Source organism: Anas platyrhynchos, chromosome 28 (assembly GCF_047663525.1).
Source record: "Anas platyrhynchos isolate ZD024472 breed Pekin duck chromosome 28, IASCAAS_PekinDuck_T2T, whole genome shotgun sequence".
Lineage (NCBI taxonomy): Eukaryota > Metazoa > Chordata > Aves > Anseriformes > Anatidae > Anas > Anas platyrhynchos.
Genome location: NC_092614.1, coordinates 883,868 through 904,503, shown reverse-complemented (window position 1 = coordinate 904,503; position 20,636 = coordinate 883,868). Strand labels below are relative to the sequence as shown.

At 64.3% G+C, this 20,636-nt stretch overlaps 2 protein-coding genes across 17 annotated transcripts in view; one reads left to right on the top strand and one right to left on the bottom strand.

Moving 5' to 3' along the window:
- SRCIN1 (SRC kinase signaling inhibitor 1) overlaps positions 1-13,429 on the top strand; it is a 66,500-nt gene extending 53,071 nt beyond the window's left edge. For 10 of the 14 annotated variants that reach the window (XM_072029033.1, XM_038168612.2, XM_072029034.1 and 7 more), the window contains 8 exons: positions 878-1,190; positions 1,507-1,756; positions 1,894-2,048; positions 2,127-2,279; positions 2,627-2,743; positions 3,917-5,158; positions 7,374-7,511; positions 9,927-13,429. In XM_072029033.1, coding sequence (XP_071885134.1) covers positions 878-1,190; positions 1,507-1,756; positions 1,894-2,048; positions 2,127-2,279; positions 2,627-2,743; positions 3,917-5,158; positions 7,374-7,511; positions 9,927-10,052 — 2,494 coding nt within the window. In that variant the 3' untranslated portion in view covers positions 10,053-13,429. Of the gene's footprint in view, positions 1-877; positions 1,191-1,506; positions 1,757-1,893; positions 2,049-2,126; positions 2,280-2,626; positions 2,744-3,916; positions 5,159-7,053; positions 7,144-7,373; positions 7,512-9,686 lie in introns of those variants that run through there. The other 4 variants (XM_072029035.1, XM_072029037.1, XM_072029038.1 and 1 more) reach the window with 4 other exon arrangements.
- Positions 13,430-13,609: 180 nt separating this feature from the next.
- ARHGAP23 (Rho GTPase activating protein 23) overlaps positions 13,610-20,636 on the bottom strand; it is a 33,444-nt gene continuing 26,417 nt past the window's right edge. For all 3 annotated transcript variants that reach the window (XM_072029041.1, XM_072029040.1, XM_027445416.3), the window contains exons 13-24: positions 19,770-19,831; positions 19,261-19,388; positions 18,982-19,100; positions 18,742-18,897; positions 18,309-18,387; positions 18,037-18,110; positions 17,867-17,956; positions 17,634-17,759; positions 17,444-17,485; positions 17,253-17,346; positions 15,900-15,931; positions 13,610-15,794 (exon numbers count right to left, since the gene is read on the bottom strand). In XM_072029041.1, coding sequence (XP_071885142.1) covers positions 14,754-15,794; positions 15,900-15,931; positions 17,253-17,346; positions 17,444-17,485; positions 17,634-17,759; positions 17,867-17,956; positions 18,037-18,110; positions 18,309-18,387; positions 18,742-18,897; positions 18,982-19,100; positions 19,261-19,388; positions 19,770-19,831 — 2,043 coding nt within the window. In that variant the 3' untranslated portion in view covers positions 13,610-14,753. The remainder of the gene's footprint in view (positions 15,795-15,899; positions 15,932-17,252; positions 17,347-17,443; positions 17,486-17,633; positions 17,760-17,866; positions 17,957-18,036; positions 18,111-18,308; positions 18,388-18,741; positions 18,898-18,981; positions 19,101-19,260; positions 19,389-19,769; positions 19,832-20,636) is intronic.

The window sequence follows — 20,636 nt, the reverse complement described above, 5'->3', positions numbered from 1 at the left end:
GCCGAGCCCTCAGCCCAGCCCCTGCCCCACAGCCCCTGCTCCACGTCCTCCTTGCAGCCCCACGGTGCTTCCCCTGCAGGCAGGAGGGGGTTGTATGCACCTCGGAGGACACAGCAGGGCCCTTTGGATGCTTCTGTGTCCTCCACCGCTGTGCCAGTGTCCTCTCTATGTTAGGGGTCAGAATTCCCAGAGACATTGAAAAAAGGTTCATTATTTTCTTCTAAGGCATTAAAAGATGCCCTCGGTCCGTCTTAGGGTGTACGTGGGAACCCCTCTTTCAAAACCAATCTTTCCTTGCCACCCTGAAAAAAACTGGTCATACATCTGCATGCAATGGGAACGCTTGATGTGGTCAGAAATCTCTTTCCCGAGGAGCAGAAAACTCTTCTGATGGAGAAAATCCTCCCCCCAATCCAGTGGCGGAGGCACTGCACCCACCTGCCTGCTCTGATTACAGAACCTTTCACCAGAGCTTACAACTTGGCCAGGCTCAAGGAGCGCTCCGCCAGCGGGGCTCGCCTCAGGCTCGTTTCTAGCCTGGTTTTCTATGGAAATGAGCTCGTGTGATCACACGGAGCATGAATCTGCCCGCCTGTCATTCCCCTTTCCTAATAACTTCTGAATCCAGAGGGCAATTGCAGCCAGATCTGACAGAGGGGCAGAACTTGGAGGGATCCGATTTCTTCCAAGCTTCATGCCAAGGGACAGGCAGGTAGAGGAGCTGCTGATGCGCCCTGCCGAGGGAGGCTGGGGCTCATCTCCAGCTCTTCCCGGCTCTCGGGGGTCTCAGCCGTGGAACACAAACACCGAGCGAGGGTCCTGGCAGAGCCGCTTGCGGGGCTGCAGTGACCCAGCGCCTTCCCTCTGTCCCCTGCAGGCAAGTGGACGAGGGCGTGTGGACCCCCCCCAACACCCTCAGCCAGTCCCCCAAGAAGATGGCCCCCGAGACGGACTTCAGCAAAGGGCTGGAGCTGGAGATGCCCACCAGCCCCCCGGTGAGCCTCCACCACCTGACGGCTGCCACCGAGACCCTGGGCATGCCCAGCTTCGGGCACAGCCCCCCCCAGACCCAGACCCACCCCTCCAAGAGCAATAACCCTTCCCGAGCTCCGGAGATGGTGCCTGCCAAGACCCAGACGGGCCCGGAGACTCCCAGCAAGAAGAGCGCAGACAAAGCCGTGTCCGTGGAGGTAAGGACATGGGGCAGGTTCCTCCTGAGCTGTTTGAACAAAACCCACAGCCGGGGGGCTCCTCTGAAGGGTCGAACCCTGACGGAGCCCCCCCATGGCTAAAACTGGGAAGGGGAGCCGAGCACATCCTTCTCGATGGGTCTGTAGCTGAGGGGGCATCCCAAAGGTGGGGAGCTCCAGGAGCGGGGCAGTCCCTGAGATCAGGGACCCCCAGCGTGCCACGGAGCCGTGGGAGACCCCAGGTGCTGGGGAGGTGGTGGGGCAGGGTGGGCGCTGGGGAGCTGCCGGGCTGCAGGGGCTGTGCCGGCTGTCGCAGGCTGCCGAGAGGGACTGGGAGGAGAAGCGGGCGGCACTGACCCAGTACAGCGCCAAGGACATCAACCGCCTGCTGGAGGAGACGCAGGCAGAGCTCATGAAGGCCATCCCCGACCTGGACTTCGCTGCCAAGCACAAGCAGGCCACGGGCAGCAGCAGTGCTGCATCCACACCCGAGCACAAGCCCTCCAAGCCGCAGCACGCACAGAAGTCCGCGGGCAAGGCTGACCCCAACGGCCGCAGGGGCTCAGGTACGGCACGGGGAGCTGGGGTCACCCAAAGGGTCCTGGGCTGGGGTACGTGCGGGATCCCAGGGCAGGCATTGGGGCAGGGCTTGGTGTCAGCTCTGCTTTCAGTCTCGTGCCCTCACGGCATGGTTTGTGCCCAGACGAGCTGACGGTGCCGCGGTACCGGACCGAGAAACCCTCCAAATCGCCGCCGCCTCCCCCTCCCCGCCGGAGCTTCCCCTCGTCCCACGGGCTGACCACGACCCGCAGCGGCGAAGTCATCGTCACCAGCAAGAAGGAGCCCGGATTTATGAAGGTGGGGAGCGGGGGCTATAGGGGGGTGCTGGGTCACCCCTCGGCTGCCCCAGCCCCTCACCGCCCCACGCCCCCGCAGAAGGCCGAGTCGGAGGAGCTGGAGACCCAGAAGCCGCAGGTGAAGCTGAGGCGGACGGTGTCGGAGGTGGTCAGACCCGCATCCACCCCGCCCATCATCGCCTCTGCCATCAAGGACGACGACGATGAGGACCGCATCATTGCGGAGCTGGAGGTGAGCGTGGCGGGGGGGGTGCTGGGTGGCGATGCCCCTGGGCGTCCGCAGGAGCAGCTCCAGGAGCGACCCCCGAGCAGCAGCGCAGCGGTGGCTGTCCCCGTCCTCGCCCCGTCCCCAGCAGGAGCACGGTGCCACAGGGACAGGCAGTGTGGAGCAATCGCATCCTGCCCAGGGGGTGCAAGCATTGTGAGATGTGGGGGGGCTCCGTGGCTGGGGCACGTCACCAGCGGGGAGCAGCCGATGCCTCCCTCACTGCCAGCAGTGCTGAGCCCCCGTCCTGGAGGGGCTCTGTGCGTGTCAGCCCCAAGCCTCCCTCCTCCAACCCTTCGTGTTTGACTCCCCAGGTGTTTCAGAGAAGCTCTGCCTCCCCTTTCATTCCCAAGCTCGGTTACGATCCGCTCGCGGCTGCCGCCTCCCCTGGGCACGCAGCCATGTGGCCCAATGGAGCCGAAGGATGGAAGGTAACAGCTCGCCCCGAGCTCCCATCCCTCCTGCCGACATCTCCTCCTGGCCGGCTGCACTCTAACCACCGCCTCTCCCTCCTCTTCTTAACCTCACGGCTCCTTCCCCCTCTGACTTAACCAACTGACGGCTTCTCTTCACCCCCTCGCTCACTGCCACTGCGCGTACGGCACTGACATGGCACCGGGGCGAGCACTAACCCCTCTGCGGCACAGCACGGGGCTGTTGGATCCTGCAGCCACATGGACGGGGGAGAGGCAGGGCCCCCCAGCACCCCACAATGCAGGGCGCAGGGAGGGCTCCCCGCTCTCGTGCCACGCTGGGTGCCCGGGTGGCCTGGCACCGTGTGGGGAGGGTGGCACCGAAGCAGGGCTGTGGACGGTGGCGCATGGAGATGTGGAGAGCCCCCTCCATGCGCACGATGCGGGCAGAAGGTGAAGGCTGGGGCTGAGGCTGGTTTGGCCCCAGCTCCCCCCATTATCTGGGCTGCTGAGCAGAGCAGCAGGGGCTGGAGCCAGCTGTGCACCGAGCCCTGCGAGGCTGCAGCCGCTGCCCGGGGTAGGATTGGGGTGCGGAGCAGGGCCCCCCCTTTGCTGCAGCTGCTGGGGAGCAGCTCTTCTGCCAGAGCACTGCTCCAGCTGCCTCCCTGCAGGGCTGTGGTCCCCCAGGCACCGCACGGCTCGTTGCGTCCCCCTTGGGACAGTGATGGAGAGGTGCAGGGAGGCCGGACGGGGTTTTCCAGGTCTAGGCTCTGCGCTTGCACATGTCGTGCCAGTTTACACCAGTACAAGAGAAATTTGAGCTGGACCATGGCAGGCGGGTTCTCAAACACCTTTGGGAGGTGCAGCAGCACCGAGTCTGTCTTGCTGAAGATTTTAGCCCCTTGTTGCCGACATCCCCCTTAAGGTTGCCTTGCGCACAGCATAAACGTGGTCACTCTGTGCCTGGGGACACCCATGGGAGGTCACAGCTGCCCAGACCCGGCCAGGCAGGCAGGGAGCTGAGTGTGTCCCTTCCTATCCGAGCACCTTCCTGCAGCGATGCCCGGAGGGACCAGCACGAGGGGACCCAAAACAGCCTGGCTGTGCTCCCCAAGCAGCTGCCCGCTCCCTCCTCCAGCAGGCAGCCCGCGCCGCTCCCCGGCTCCTAATCTGTCTGAATTCTCTACCTAGGAGCCGGTGGCCCCGGCCCCCCCGGGGAACAGGGCGTTCTCCCTCCCGCAGATTGTGCTCACCGAGTGCGAGTCCGCGCCGCCATCCCCCGAAAGCGACCCCGAGGTGCCAGTGGCAACGGGCTGCTCTGAGCACGGGGACCCAGCTGGCAGTGGAGCAGCCGGAGGGGAGCTGGCACCTGAGGCAGGGGGGAGATGCCATGTGTCTGCTGGCACCCCCAGAAAGTCTCCATCCACACCCGGGGGCCTTCCAGCCTCAGCCCCGCAGCCCCAAATTGCCCCATCCCGAGGCCGTGAGCGCGCACCGGGAGAGACTCACGGGTTCCCTCCGGCAGACAGCAAGGTCCCGTCCCCCCCAGCGCGAGGAGCGAGCCAGCCCACGGGGGCAGAAGGAGAGGACACTGCTCCGAGCCCTGCCGGGAGGCAGGAGGGCAGCAGCCAGCCTGCACCACGAGGTCCTGTGGCTGAGCAGCCTCCCCGAGGGCAGGCTGCAGATCGGGGGGCCGAAGACACAGTGCTTGTCCCAGGGGCTGGCACCCAAGGGTCCGGTGCCGTCCCCAGTGATGCAGAGCCCCGAGGAGGAGGCAGGCAGAGCTCACGGGAGGCATCCGTCCCTCCTGGACGCTCCGATGGGGTTTGCAAGCGGAGGGACCACCGTGATGGCTCGCCAGTGCCAAAAGCCAGGGGACACATCCAGGGGACAGAATGGTGCCAGGCTGGGCACCCCCGGGGACAGGTCGCTGCTTCCCCAGGGTCTCAGCGGTGTGCAGCATCACCGGGACAGGACAGCGTGGGGCTGGCTGCCGGGGCAGGAGGAGGCGAGGAGGATGCAGGTGGGAAGGCAGCGGAGGGGCTGTGCTGCCCCGCTCCTGGGGGAAGGAGCGAAGGGGACGTGCCCCCCCTGCACAGCATGTCACCGCGCAGCAAGGAGATCTACGAAGGCACCTACCAGAGACTGGATAGCCTCGAGGAAACCATCCGTGAGCTGGAAATGACCATCAGCGAGATCAGCAGCCACCCTGTGGCTGGATTTATGTTCCCTAAAGGACTGCTCGGACAAGCAGCGCCCGACGGCAGCGAGGAGATGAAGGCGCGTGCAGGGCACCTCCAGCACAGCGGCGGTGATGGGGGGACTGCCCTGGACCTCAGCCAGCCCAAAGGGGATGCTCCTGAGAGTTCGCCTCCGAGCCAGACCAAGCCACCTCTGCTGCCCAAGCCACAGCTCCCCCTCAGCAGCCCTCAGGTTTATTTTCTGTACTCCCTCTTGGTGTGCTCTGCCCTCGGATTCACTCTGATGTCTTCTCTTCCTCCACCTCTACCTGCTCCCTCTCTGTGACTCTACCTCCACAAAACTCCTCCTGGAGCGAGGCTGCAGACAGCAGAGGCTGACGTGTGAAGGCAGCGGGTGCCAGCGGCACTGCCACCACCCTGCCCTGGCTCTGCACGGGTGTTGGGGCTGCTCCAGGTGCACTTTGGTCTGCACCGGTCACCTCGGCAGGAGCTGGCCGTGCCATGGGGGGGCTGCTGTAGCTCAGAGCCCCGCAGTGACATCGGCTCAGCAGAGCATTAGGAGAAGCAGTTGGCAAAGGAGCCCTCCCCTGGGGCCCTTCCAGGGCCAGCCTTGGCACAGCACTGCAGCTCTCCAGGCACACACCAACGAGCTCCAGGCTCCCTCCCAGCTGGGCCAAGGCACCCTCTGGACGCTCGGGATGCTGGTGCTGCTGGTGCTGCTGGTGCTGGGTTAGGGGGCAGGGACCCCCTGCCCGGGCTGGGGCTGGGGCTGGAGCTGCCACCTCGGCCCCTGTGAGCCGGGAGCGGAGACTTTGGCTCCTGCAGCTCCCAGCAGCTGCTGCAGGGCAGGGAGGCAGGGCAGCGATGGGGCAGGCACCCCAGGCACCCCGTGCCCCCCGTGCTGTGCTCACTGCATGCCCGAGGGCAGCGCTGGCCCCGGCAGCGAGCGGCCGTGGGGCCGGCAGGGGCTGGGGGAGCTGAGTGGGATCGCGGCGCTCCTCACCTTCCCATTTCACATAAGCACTTTTCTGAGGAACTGCATTTTAAGTGTCGCTGCGAAGCAGCAGATGTTTCTCCTAATTAAATCACAGCGCCGGCTCCCTGAAGCCGTCCAAATTGGTTTCTGCTGGAATCTGTGGCAGCCACTGGGCTCGCTGAATAGCTGGGAAAAGAGGGGGAAAAGTGCCCTCAGCTACTCACAAGTCAGCCTGCTCCTTTATTAACAATCAGCGCTCGTGAACGAATCTCCTTTTTCATTTGCAGCAATTATCTCAGCCCCGGTTCCCACTTACCCGGCGGTCCCTTTACAGGGCTCTGGCTGGGTGAATGGGCCTTCCAAGTGGGTGTAGCTGCAATTTCCCCCTATTGTCGGGCCCTGCTGCACCCCCTGAGCTGTGCAGAGGAGCAGCAGAGCTACGAGGTGGATTTATGGCTGTGGCTGGCACGTGTGCAGGCACTCACAAAGCAAAGCTCAGATCAGGGCTTGCCAGGAGAGGCCGCACGGCCGGAGCTGGCTCAGCCGGGGCTGAGGTCTCAGGGCACAGCCCGGGGCTGCTGCAGCTTGGATGCGAGCGCTGAGCTCCAGCGCCTGCCCGTACCCATACAAACTGTGACCCAGATGGGAACCGGATTCCCATGCAGTGTGGGAGTCCCCACGTCCCGGCTGAAGGAGCACAGGGGTCCCACGGTGAGGCAGGGGGGACAGGGACTGATTTCCAGTGCAGGCAGCAATCCCACTGACCCAGCCCTGGAGATAACCTGCGGGCTCTGTCCTGGCAGCGGCGCAGCCTGGGCATCCCGTGCACGTTTCTGGGGCAGCACAGAGGGGCTGCTTTTGCCTCCAGGGGCAGCTGGTCCAGGCTGGCACGGGGCAGGCAGGGCAGCAGTGGTGTGGGGTTTTGGGGTGCCCACGCAGGCACCGCTCTGGGTACCTGCCGTGGGGATCTGCTCGCACTTAGGGACGTGCCAACACGTAACGCTTCTCCTGCTGCTGCTCTCGCAAGTCTCTGTATCTCAGCCTGTGCGCATAGTTAATAAAAACCTCTATTCCCACTGCCGCCGTTTCCACCTGGAATCTGCTTCCACCTGACGTCGCCTCCTGTCCCGTCTCTGGGCTGTGCACCCCAGCTGGGTGCTGTCCTCCTGCCCTCCGCCTCCCGGTGTCTGCCCCTAACCCCCCGTTTGCGTTGCAGCTCTCGGTAAGTCCTGCCTGCTCCCTGGGCTCACCACGGCGCACGGAGCCCACGGCCCTGTCCTCGGCTGCGCTCAGCACCACGGCAGGGCTGTCCCCTGTGGGACGGCACGGTGGGACCGTGGGGATGGGGCCGTGGGGTCCCGCGTGGCTCCCGTGTGCTCCGTGCCAGCAGTGCCTGGCTGCAGGCTGTGCTCGTGTGGCTTTTCACCTGCTGGTTTTAATCCTTGCCTCCCGAAATTCTCTGTCCTGACAGAGCGGGGGCGTTTCCATCCCGGCCATGAAGATGGTGAACCCGGCGTCCCGGCTGAAGCAGAGCCAGCAGGGCAGCCCCGACAAAAGCAAGCACATAAAGCAGCGGATGGAGTACATGCGGATCCAGGGACAGCAGCAGGTAGCCTATCTCTAGAGCAGGCTCCCCGGCGGCAGGGTGGCCACGAGCCCTGCTTGCCCCTGGCCGTGTTACGGGTGGTGGGCAGGGAGCAGGGACGGCCACGCCAGCCGAGGTGGCTCGCACGGCTCCGGACCCTCTCGGTGGCCGCTCTCCCCCGTGGCTGAGCCTGGCAGGACGCGGGGTGCTGGCCCCCACCACCGGGGTGCAGGCAGGGGGCTCTCGGCGCCCCCCGTGCCCGGCAAGGGGCAGCCAGAGGGGGCTGCTGGGGAGGGGGCTGCAGCTCTGTGCGGAGCTGAGGGGGACAAGCTGTCCTCAGGGGTGGTGAGGATGAAGCAGGAGGCAACGTCTCTGCCGGCCCCGGGTGCTGCTGCCCCCCTGATGGATGGGGTGAGCCCGGCTCAGGGATCCTGGGGGATCCTGAGACCTCCTTGCAGAGAATTTGGCCACAGTGAGGAGGGGGAGCTGGCCAGGACCCCTCCCGTGAGACAGACGGGGTCTGGAGAGCCGCAGCCCCGCGGCACGGCACCACGCTGCGCCTTCAGCCCGCCCCGCAGCCAGGAGGGGACCCCAAGGGTGGGGGAACCGGGGCACCCGCAGCGTGGAGACGGGGTTGGGGGGGCCACAGCAGCTGGAAGAGGAGAGCTGTGGGATGGGACTGTGCCTCCTCTCCGGCCCAGCACCGATCCCATCCCTGACCCTGACCCCATCCCTGTCCCCGGGGCTCCTCCACGCATCTGGATTCCACTTGCTCCTGTGTTGTTGGGGGGGGGCCGGTGCTCGCGGGGCCTGTCCCACTCCCTCGGGCATGAGGCCAGGTGCCCCCCAGCCGGGACGTGTCCCCCCCCCCCCCAGCCCCATCCCGCTCCTCTCCTCCCCTCCTGCCACTCTCCTCGCACCAGCCCCGCCGTGGGGGCACCACGAGCGGCTTCTCCCTGTCCTGTCCTCCTCCCCCACCCGCTCTGTGTTTCAGTCCCCTTCCCCGGGCCTGTCGTTAACAAACCACCCAATAAACCCGATTTTGCTCATTCTGTTGGATCCATACACCCTGCCAGGCAGACGTCAGGGGGTTCCCGGCTACCTCGAGCCGTAGCTGGGGCGAGTGGCGGCGGGGATTTCGTGCAATTTGTGCCAAGGTCTGATGAGCAAAACGGGCGCCTCTCGTGCACGGGGGCCCAGCCCACCCCCAGCCCCTCCGGCACGCCGGGTCGGAGCCACGCACTGGTGCTGTTTGTCACGACTGCCACAGGGTCCCGGGTGGTGGTGGCATGTCCCCAGGCTGTCCTCGCCCAGCAGCCTCCCCTTGGCGAGCGTTTCAGCCCCGCATGGGTGCCTGCAGACTCGGGATGCTTGTGGCTGGGCTCCCCCCGGCACCGTCCCCAGCCGCAGGGCTCCGTGTGGCTCTGTGCGCCCGCAGCCCCCAGCAGCCGGGCAGGCAGCTCCTGGCCCCTCCAGGGGGGGTGTCTACAGATCCCCCGTGGCCTTGGAAGCCTCAGCGGTGCCACCAAGTCCCCTGCCCAGAGGCCACGTGCTAGCACAGTCCCGGCTGTCCCAGTGTCACCGTGTTCCTTGTCACTTCACTCCCCTGAGTCCCCACCTTGGGCACTCTGCGGCAGCATCAGCACGGCCCTGGATCCTGTCCCCCTGACCGGGGGGGTTCCTTGGCACCCTTGTCCTTGCTGTCCTTAGTGCAGGGCTTGGCCATGCCCCAGCCCAGCAGCCCAGGAGACATCACCCCTTTTCTGGAGGCTTTTTTCCGGAGGTGCGTTCCTCCCCGGCTCCGTGCGCAGCAGCTTTGGCACGCGTGAGCCCTTTTTGTCATCGCCAGCAGCAGGGTTGCTTCGTATCAACGGTGGCAGTGCCACCACCGGCACAGGTGGGCGCAGGGGCTGGGGTGGGGGCTGCCACCTTCTCGGAGGACTGCGGCTCCCCCGGGGCCGGCGCTGGGCTCTGATGAACAGCACCTCTGCGGCAGCCCCGCCGGCCGGGGCAGGCACCGCGCAGCCTGCGTGCCCAGCCTAACACTGCGATTCTTGTCCCCCCCCACCCCACCTTTCTCCCCTCTCCCCTCCGCCTGCCTGCCTCTGTGTGTGCGTGTCTGTCCTCGTGTCCGTCTGTCTGTCTCTCTCTCTTTTGTCTCTCTCCTGCTCCTCTCGGGGGTGCCCCCTTCCCATCCAGTAACGCGTGGAACCAGCTCATCTCGTGCTCTGTTTGTGGTGGACCTTTTCCAGCTGCTTGACCTCAGGCCTAAATCAATGCTGCTTCTGAACAAACTCCTGTTTCGTTTTGTTTTATTTTTTTTTTCCTTTTTTTTTTTCTTTTATTTTTTTGGTCTTTTTTTTTTTTTTTAAGAAACTGTTTGACTTTCCTCCCCTTTTCCTCCTCCTCCTCCTCCTTGAATCTTGCTTTTCTTTCTAGGCCGCTAGACCATCTAAAGAGGCTAGTGAGACTTCCCCTGCAGTCTCAGAAAAACCTGCATCTGGCAGAACATCCATCCCTGTATTGACTTCCTTTGGGGCAAGGAACTCATCCATCTCATTCTGAGCCTCCTTGCCAGCTCCATCCAACCGTTTTCCTGCTCCTGGGGCCGGGCTTCTCTCTTCCTTGTGCTCCTCCCCTGGACTGTCTTCTTGAGGCACCTTGAGGCATCGCCACGTGTCCCTCTCTTTGTTTTAAATGTCTTGCTCCAATGTGGCCGACCTCGTGTCTCGCCTCTGCTCCGGCACGGCCCAACTTCTGTCTCGCCTCTGCTCCGGCACGGCCCCGACTTGTGTCTGCCTCTGCTCCGGCACGGCCCGACTTCTGTCTCACATCTTGCTCCAAAATGGCCAACCAGCCACTTTCTGTTTCTTTCTCTCTCTCTCTCTCCCCCTCTTTCTTTTGTTTCCCTTTTTTTGTTTTGTTTTTTAAATTTCCGTTGGTTCGTTTTGGGTTGCTGTCGTTTTTGGTTCTCGACCCCTCCCTTCCCCACCTGCCGTTTTCTGTTTATTTAAGAGCTCTCAGAGCTTCACCCCACCAGTTTCACGAGCTTCAAGCAACAAGGACGCGGCGCAGCGCCCGACCCCGCCTGCCCAGGCGGCAGCCGCCCAAAAACCGAAGGAGGCGGCCGGGGGGCGCAAAACGGGCAAAAAGCGGCTGCCGAGGACGCCCCCGCCGCCCCTCGCCCTGCCCGCCGCCCGCTCTCCCCGCTGAGCTCCTCGGCCACCGCGACCCCACCGAGCCCCGAGGGGACGATGCCGGCGCCCACCGGGTCTCCATGGGCAGAGCTGTGGCCACGCTCGCTCCGGTGCTCGCCGAAGGTCGGTGCTGGTTCCCCGGAGCATCCTGAGCCCCCGGCCCCGTGGGGCTCGCTGTGCCATGGGTGGGGTGGCCACGAGGGAGCCCAGGTGCCCCCGAGGTGCTCAGGGGACCGGGGTTTTGTGGGGCGCCCGGAGGTTGAGCATGTCAAATTTGGGGAGGTGGAAACGGGTATGGGTAGGGGGTGCTGGGGGGCGCTGGGGATCAGCCCCCATCACTGTAGGTTCGTAACGTAGCACTTTAATTGTTCGTCTGGGTCACCGTGGTGGCTGGGGCAGAGGGACGCCGCGGTGCCCGGGGGCTCTGCCTGCACGGGGACACCCTGCGGGACCCGCGTCCCCCTCCCCAGCGCCCTCAGGGTGTCCCAGAGCCCCCCCCCCTGCAGCAGGGCTGGGGTCAGCACCCCCCCGCTGCCAGCCCAGCCCTGCGGGCGTGCGAGGGGAGCGCTGTGCGTGTGTGTGCGTGTGTGTGCGTGTGTGTGCACGTGTGGTCAATGCCGTGTTGTGAAGCGCGCCGTCCACCCGCAGTGCAACAAGAGATGGAATCACTCCTTTCGTTGGCTAGTTCGTTGTTGGGTTGGTTTTGTTGTTTTTTTTTAATTATTATTATTATTATTTCCTTCTTTTCCCCTCTCTTTTTTTGTATATCAATCATTTTTGTACAGAAGAACGAGCCTTTTTTGAATAACAAAGAGAAAAAAAAAAAGCAAAAAAAAAAAAAAAATCATGATGCAATTTCTTTGGATTGCAAAAAGCAACTCTTTACATTTAAGTGAAGTGTCTTAACATTTTATATTGTTTTAAAAAATATATTTACATATTATATATATATAATATACGTAATATAAATATATATATAAATATTTAAAAAAAAAAAGAAAAGAAAAGAAATAAATCTCTTCATGTCTGGTATATTAGGGGGTGGATTTTCTTCCCTGGTTAAACTATAGCTCCTTGTGATTTTTGAGAGGGTCAGTTCCTAGCGGCTTGGTAGCCCTCGTGCTGAGTTGGCATCCTCCTTCCACCCCCTTCTGTGGCCTGTCCCTGTCCCCGTCCCCGTCCCCGATCCCGTCCTGCCCCTCACCGAGGCAGTGGGGGGTCAGGGTCGGGGTCGGGGTCGGGGCCGGGAGCCCGGGGCCGGTGGCTGCCGGTGCCAGCCCCGGGGCCACGCGTCGAGGCCGGGACCTGGGGCAGGGGGCAGCGGCTCCTGGCAGCAATAGCAGTCACTTGATGCGTTTAATTTAATTTATAATTACTTTTTCTTGGTACCAAAGTGAAACACTGTAGCAAAGCCACAGCTTCTTATGGATTTGGGGGGGCCTGGCCCCCTCCCCAACCCTCCCTGCCCCAGTGCCGCAGTGGCCGTGGGGGGCTGGCCGTGCCCCCATCCCTCCCGACCCCAAGCACGGGGGTACGAGGGCACCCGGTGCCCGCCCCACTGCAGGGCTCAGCACTTTGCAGCCAACCCTGGGGGGACGCAGGGTGTATTTGGGGGGGGGTCCCATCCACCTCCAGCCCCATGGGGACGTGGCCATGCATGCGCAGAGGGGCCGGAGCTGCCGGCAGTGCCACGGCATCCTCCTGCCCTGGCGTGTGCCCTGCACCGGGTGGTGCCAGGGTGCCCAGGGCAGTGCATGGGGGTCCCCTGCCTGCACAGAGTGAATTGGGGGGGGGAACGGGGGGCACTCTGCAGCTGTGAGCGAGCTCATGCCTATGGGGGGGGGGGGTCCACAGCCCCTCACTGCGCCCCAGCCTTGCCGTGGGTGCTGGCTGCTGCCCACCCGAGCATTGCCAAGGGGTGCAGTGGGACCCCGGCCCCAGAGCAGCCTGCAGCGGGGGCACGTGGAGCTCCGGGCCACCCCCTTCTCTTATCCCTCCCCACCCCTCCTGGCTGCCCACCAGGCTGGTTTTCTATGTGAGCGTGTCTCTGCGTGTGTGCGTGCGTGTGCGTCCGTCATTTCATGGCATCATGCAAACTGTGTGTGAGCACCGAGCCCGGTGCTTTAGCTGAAGCAAGAGAACGAAAACAAAAAAAAATCTGCTTGATTCTAATTTAAACTGAAAAGAGACAAAAAAAAAAAAAAAAAAAAAAAAAGTTGCAAAAATGACAAAAAAAAAAGGAAAAAAAAAAAGACAAAAAAAAAGAACCAAGCGCTGCCTGCATCGTGCATGTGTCTGGAGGCGCCCGCTGCATGCGCACCCCGCTTTACTCGTCTGAGTGTTGTTTAAGAAAAGGTTACAACTTTTAAAAGGAGAAAAAAAAAAAAAAAAAAAAAAAAAAAGTTCCTAATACTCTTTAGAGGCTGTTTTGGGGTTTCTACGATGTCGTGTGTCTCTTAGCATGAATTTTTCTTGTGAACTGTTTTAAAATTTAAGCAAAGGAAAAACAAAAGCAAGGACTCGCCGGGGCCGGGCAGGGCGCGGGCTGGCCTGGCCGGCTGTACGTAGTCTCTGTATCTCTGTATGGATGCCATGGGTAGTTCTGTGCGAAACGTGACCGTTGTAACTTGCAAACTCCGATGACAAAGGGTTGCTTTTTATTTTTCTTTTTTCCCTTGACGACTTTTCTTTTCTATCAGAGTGTCTGGCTTTAATAAAAGACTTTCTTTTCTCTATGGCACCTTTTCCCCGCAGGCCTGGTCTCTTGTGTCCGTGCTGCGGTGCCGGTGCTGGGGCGGGAGGGTTGGGACCCCCCCCCTTGCCCTGAGCCCTCCCCAGGATCGGGACCAGCCCCTGGGGGCTGCAGCATGGAGGACACGGGGTCGGTGGGCTGGAAGGCGCAGCAATAAGAGCAGGAAACTCCCCTCGAATAACCAGTTTATTTCCGCTATATAGACCGGGACTCGGAGGAGGACAGTTTCCAAAGCAGGGTTTTTTTTTTGTTGGGGCTGGTTGTTTTTTTTTTTTTTTGCAGTTTGGCATCTACCGACTCGTACAACACGCCAGGGGGACACATGCAGAAGGGTTTAAAAAGTCAACACTGGTCCAGCGCTTTGTGTGGTCGGGGCTGGCCTTTCAGCTGAGCAAAACTTCTTACAAAATCCTTATAAATCTTTTGTAATATGTTACACATTTAGAGACAATATTTACAAAAAAAAAAAAAAAAAAGGAGGGGGGGGAAATTTACAGCAAATATTTGCATAACGTATGAGAACGACGTGTAACAGTGACAGTGACTTGACTTGATGCCCTTCCCAGGCCCTGGCACACTCATGTCTGTGCTCCCCATGTCCCCACGTCCCCAGCCGAGCCGTGCCCCCCCGAGGTGGCAGCACATCACCCCCTTCCTAAAGTGCTTCTGGCCGGGAGGACAAGCCTGGGGAGGTGGGGTGGGTGGCGAGGGGGGGTCATAAAAGCGAGCAAGGGCTTTGGGGGCGGCTGGGACACACGGAGAGCCCCATCCCCACGGCACGGTGCTGCTCTGAGCAAGCCCCTCTTGGAACCCCGCTCCTGCAAGAGCCCAGCCAGGGCCATCACAGCCAGATGGGCACCCCGAGACCACCGTCACCCAAACCCTGCGGCCCCACACACACCGTGCCCAGGTCCGGGACAGTGCAAGGGTGCCGAGGTCCCCTCCCCAAGGCTGTCGGGGGGCAGGAGGGGAGGGGGCAGCCACAGCCGCAGCACCCCAGGAAGCGCCCGCACTTCGCAACGCCGCGGCCGGGCAGCCCCGGGGCCGGCACTGCCGGGGGGAGCAGGGACCCCACAGCCCGGGGGAGCAGGGGATGGGGTGGGGGGGACATGGGGAGGGGGCCAGGCTGCAGTGCGGGACCCTGCAGGGCCCCGGTGACAAGGTGGCTTCGTCCCTCCTGGCACGGAGAGGCGGCGCGAGGGAGGCCGTTAAATAAAAGCAGCTCGTCAGGAGCACAATTAAATACAAGAACAAGTGCGAGTCCTTAAATTAAACACTGTCCCCCCAGCTGGAGGGGGGGGGGAGCCTTCCAGGAGGTCAGAGACATTGGGGGAAGCGCAGGGGGGGCACGGGGCCGGGAGCCGGGGGGCCTGGGCTGCCCGGGGGGCTCTTGGTGCTGGGTGCTTTGGTGGCACCACCGGGCTGGGCTGGGCTGGGCGCCGCGGGCCGGGCTTTGGTGGACTCCAGGCTGCTGAGCCCCGAGTCCTTGTCACGGCACGGCCCTGGGGGGACGTCGAGACCCCCCCGCGGCTCCTTCCACTCGTTGAAGTTGAGGTCCTTGAGGCCGCCGGGCACCACCACGGTGTGCCGGCGCCAGCTGCTCTTCTTGCGGCGCGTCTCCGGGGAGTGGGCTCGGCGCAGGCGCACCCCCATGTCGTCGGCCGAGGAGCGCAGGCGCTGCCGGAGCTGCTCCCGCAGCGAGGGCCGCCCGGGGGGGGCCCAGCCACCATGGCCCTCCCCGGTGGGCACCGGGGTCTCGCCGGCCGGCCGCGGCCTCCCCAGCTTCCTACGGGCCAGCGTGTCGCACTGGATGAGGCGGTGGGAGTTGAAGGAGGGGCGCCCGGGGGGCACCTTGTCCTCGCCCCCTGCGCCCCCCTCCACCTGCCCCAGCCTGGCCCGGGCGCCCTCCCGGCTCTCCGTGTCCGTCTCCACGTGGCTGAATTCGCTGCGCTCGTCGTCCGCCTCCTCCCCGCGGCTCTCGGCCACCGACTGCACCTCGGAGCACAGGCTGCGGTCGATGGTGGACAGGGTGGAGTAGCCCGACACGATGGAGCGGGCGTCCGGCGCCGGCTCGGCCCCGGTGCCCCCGGGCTCCAAGGCGCTCTCCTGATCCAGGCTGGGGGCTGCCGGCTCGGTGCCAGGGCCGTGGGGAGCTTTGCCGGGCCCCGGCGCGGCCGCCGCGGCCTCCTCATCCTCCTGCTCCCGGCCCTTGGGGTCCCTGTGCTCCACGTCGTCATCGGTGCTGCTGCCGAAGCCCTCGGCCTCTCGCCGCTTCTTCCTCTTGCGGTTGACGGCTGAGATGAAGGGGATGGCGAGGAGCTCTCGGGGCGATGGCTCCTTGCGCGACGGCCACGTGCCCTGGGAGAGGGGAGCCACAGCTTAGGGACAGGCCACAGACCCCGTCCCCGCCATGCTGGGGGCATCACCCCACTCCCCCCAGCCCCAGCCCGGGACCCCTCTCACCTTCACTTTGGCAGAGCCGCTGTGGGTCGAGTCTGTAAGGCAGAGAAAAGAGAAGGGGGTCAGCGAGGCCCCAGCAGGGTGGGCACATGCTGGGGCAGGGGTTCAGTGGGCAGAGCCGGGGGCGCTGCTCTGCTCCCCCAGAACGGGGAGGGGGACGCACCGGGGCCACCGGCCCCGCCAGCCCCATGCGGGGGTCCTGGTGCTGAGCGGGGTTTGGGAGGCTGCAGGAAGGAGCTGGGGGGGGAGGCTCCGGTCCCACAGGGGGACCCCAGAACTGCTCACCCGCTGCAGAGCCCCGAGGGATGGGGCAGGGGTGTCACCAGGATGGGACACGGGGAGCTGCCTCGTTACCAGCACTGGGGGCTGCGATGGGGCGAGTGCAGTGATGGGCTGAGCAGGGGGGGCTCAGACAGGCCGTGGGGCTGCCCTGCGCTCCCCAGGGGGTTAGGGGACAGGAGGGGACATGGGGGTGACAGGCAGCCTGGCTGGAAGGACAAGGACAGCACGACAGACACCCTCTCCCACCCTGCAGGCCCCGGCCCGGGATGGGGTTAGAAGCTGCTGAGAGAGGGGGAGGCAGAAAGGTGCTGAGCCCTCCCCAGGGAGTGGGGACCCCCAGGGGGTGGGGACCCCCAGAACCCAGCATTTGGGTCCTGGGGCACTTGGCACCAGCCCCTGCCGGGGTGTGCCAGCACCGGAGACACCGCAGGGACCCACCAAAGAGGGGGGAGAACCAGGGGCTCTACTGGGGTCCAGGAGCCCCCCAGTGCTGGAGAGCCCTGGGGACAGTGGCTGGGTAAGACAGGACCCCCCCTCCCCTCCCGCTGCCCCTCCTGCTCCCCCTCTCTCGTGGTCGCCCGGAGGAATTAGTGCGTGAGCAATGCACCCAGGATCAACACTGTACCCGCTCTAGCTCTCGAGGAGGTCCGCTGGAGGAGGAAGAGGAGGAGGAGGAGGAGGAAGAGGACAGCACAGAGAAGTTCAAGGAAAGAACATCAGAAATCAGTCGAACATCAAAGTCTCCCGGTCTCTGGGCTGGCAGCATGAGAGGCACAGGGGGGGGGGCATGGGCAGGGGCCCTGCAGCGGTCGTGGTTGCAGGGGATGAGCAGCCACCAGAGCAGGGGTGACAGGAGAGGGCAGGGAGGGGGCTCTGCCAGCACCCATGGGTGTCCCCGAATCCCAACAAGGGGTGCACGAGCACATCACGCTCGGGCACAGAGCTGCAGCATGGAGAGCCCGGCCGGCTGCCCGCAGGGGGGGGGTGAGCGTGGGGACAGAGTGACCGCAGCGGTGCCTGGGGTACCCCGGTGCCAGGACCAGGGGGGACCCTGCCCTGGGCTCGGCTCCTCACCTGGGGCATCGCCGGGCGCCGCGGTCCTGCCGATGTTGGGCAGCAGGTACTCGATGTTGGGCACCGACTGCGCCTCCTTCTCGTCCACGGGGGTCTGCAAAGGGACGGGACGCGGGGTCAGGGGGCTGCTGATGGCCCCCGGCTCTGTGCCAGGGCTCAGCCCCGCTCTGCCCCCGGCTCCGGGGCCTCACCTTCTCGCCCTTGTCCTCCTTGTCGCTGAAGAACCAGTCTGACTGCGGGGGGAAACGGGAGAGGGGTTAGGGACCAGCGAGGCAGCCCCGGGGTGCAGAAGTCCCTGCCCTGCCCTCCCCACCCAGGCAGCCCCCAGCCCCAAATTGTGGGGATCAGCAGCCCCCCTCCAGCCCCACCGTTGCCACCTACGTGCTGGATGAGGGTCTCCACGATTTTGTAGCGGTCGGGCATGTGCGTCACCATGTCGGTCATGTTGTCCTCGGACGTCCGCACCAGCGTGGGGCCGAACACCAGGGCCAGGTTTCGGGGCTCCATCTGCAACCGGAGCTGGGGTCGGTGCCTGCCTGCAGCCACCCCCTCGGGTGCCGTCTCCCTTCCCACCCCAGCCAGGGGGGGCTCGGGGCCGGGCGGGGGAGCAGTACCTTGTTCTTCTCCGAGTGGTCCGCAATGGTCTTCAGGTGGCCCACCAGGAACTTGAGCGTCTCGTAGTAGTGACCTGGCAGGTCCCGGATCTGGGGGAGGCACGGGGTCACCCCTCTGCTCACCCCACAAGCGGGCAGTGCCCCCCCGAGGCTGTGCCCCGTTTCCCTACCAGCTTCCTCAGCGTCCTCATCCTCTCGCTGGCGTCCTCTATGCGGTTGGCCTCGATGAAGTCGTTGTACTTATCTGAAAGGGACAGGGGGGGTCAGGACCAGGGGGAGGGGAGCAGGGACACCCCTTGGGGACGGGGACCCTTGGGTGCGGAGGGATGGGGATGGGGATGGGGGGTCCCAACAGGACGGGACACGGAGGGGCAGGGAAGGGGCAGGGAGCGGGGCCGGTGGGCGCAGCGGGGAGGTGCCACGGCTGGGCTGCAGGACTCACCATCGGTGAAGAGCGGCTCGGGCAGCTTTCGGAAGAAGGATTTCAAAAGGCTGCTGATGACGTTCAGGTCCTGCCACCGCTGCAGGGACAGAAGGGGCTGCTCAGCAGGACGGCACCCGGGCAAACCCAGGCACCAGCAGGATCAAGCCCCCAGCCCAGGGCCACCAGCACCGAGAGGGACCCCAGCCAAGGCCACCACGGCCATGGGGACGGCAGGAGAACTGTCCCCACCCCGCACCCAGCAGGGAAAACCCAGCACCACCGTGAGATGCAAAGACACCAACGTGGCCCCGAGCTGCGGACAGCATCCACTAGGCGGCCCTGGCACCACGGGGACGGTCACGGCACGGAGACGGGGACGTGACGGGGACAGGGACCAGAACAGCCCCAGGAGCACCCCACGGGCACGGAGACGGGGCCACACAGCCCTCACCTCGTCCTGCAGGTTGATCTCAGTGGCTCCCTTGTTGAGCTGCTCCTGCAGGCTGGACACCACGGCGTTGTTCCCGGGCACGCGGTAGATGCCCATGTACTCCAGCCCGCGGTCCTCCACCACCTTGCAGCAGGCTTCGACGATCAGGGGCACGTTCTGGGGGCACAGGGTGAGCGGTGAGGGAGGCAGGGGGCTGTGTGGGGTCCCCGGGGCTGCCCCCAGCCGAGGCACGCGCCCTACCTTGTTGTCCGGGGCAGGCTGGCAGTCCTCCAGCCTGACACCAAAGGCTCGGGGGGCAGATTTTTTGTTCTTCTTCATGAGGTTGATGCCCCAAGGGGCTTTCTGGGAGCTGCTCTCATCTGGGGGAAACACAACCATGGGATTATTTAAGACTCAGGATGGACAAACAGCAAGGGCACCCCTGCTGTGCTGGGGAGGGGGTGAGTGTGTGGGCACCCCTCCCTGCCAGGAGCACAGGTTTGCCATGCGGGGCTCCCCGTGGCGCAGGGGGGCACCCACCTTTCATTACGGCCGCATCCTGCCTCGGGGACCGGGGTGCGCTGGTTCCCGTCTGCTTCAGGAACTCGGCTCTGATCCCCAGCCCACGGGAGCCCTTGGGCGAGGAGTCGGGCTTGGCACCCGCCGGGCTGTGGGGAGAGCAGGGTCAGGGGGGCACAGCCGGGACCGAGCACCGTGGATGGGCCCCCACCAACCCCCCCACAAAGCCCGGTGTCTGCCAGCCTGCCCAGGGTCCTGCCCCGGCCCCATGGGTGCTCACGGGGCCCTCCCTGCCCTTTGGTGCTCACCCCACAGGGCAGCACCCCCATGCTGGGGGGCCACAGGGCTGAGCCCCACGCCAGTGCCGGGGGAGTTCGGAGCCCTTTTAACCCCTTGCTGGGAGCTTGCCTCAATCAGGCCCTTCTTGCACCCCAAGCCCAGTCTGGTTTTGCTCAGTGCCCACTGCTCCCTGGGGTGTCCGGAGGTGGGCAGGGTGCCCCACTCGTGCCCCGCAGCCCCGGGGTCCATACCTCACTTTCCGGTAGTCGTTTAGCTTCTTGTTGATAAGCGCTTGGCTGGCAAAACCGGGGTCCTGGGGAGGCAGAGACAAGAGGGGAAGGGGGAGCTTGAGCAGCGCGTTCTCCAGTGGCCCTGGGTAAGTCCACGCTCTCCCAGAGGCCACACGGGGCCAAGGCGCAGCCCGTTCCTGCCTCCAGCGCTCCTCGCCGAGAGGCACCTCCAGCACCTGCCAGCCCCAAAGCCAGGGCGAGGGCAGGACCCGGGCCCTGGTGCCCCAAAACAACCGGTGCCCGGCAGTGCTGGCTGCCCCGCAGAGGACTGCAGCACTCCTCACCATGGCACACCGCACGCGAGCAGCACAGGGGCTCCAAGCCAGCCCCAGAGGCTCAAATCCAGCCCTTTGCAGCACGTACACCTCCACCTGCCTGAATCAGACGCTAAAACTGCACCCCACGGTGCCCAAAGACACGCGCCTTTCCCTGCAGGATGTTCCCTGCGGGGTCCTGGCCCCAGCGGGCAGCCAGAGACATCTCCAAGTGCTCCAACCCGGCAGCACCTTCCCTGCGCCAGCACTGCCAGCCCCGCGCCCTCCAAACGGGGCCGTGCTACAGCAAAGCAGAAACCACTCGAGCTCAACGCCCCCTCCAGGGCCGGAGCCGTGCCACAATCCTGGAATCAACACTGAGACCAACCACAGCCACCCTGGCACGGCAGGGAAATGGCTCACACCAGCCCAGCGCCGGCACATCCAGCCCTGCGCAGCCCCTCCAGCGGAGCCCACGGCCCCGGGAGCAGCTCTCCCTTCTCTGCCCCGAGCAACCACTGCACAGACCGCAGCGAGGGCTCAGCCCTGACCCTGTGCCAGCCCCAAGAACAGG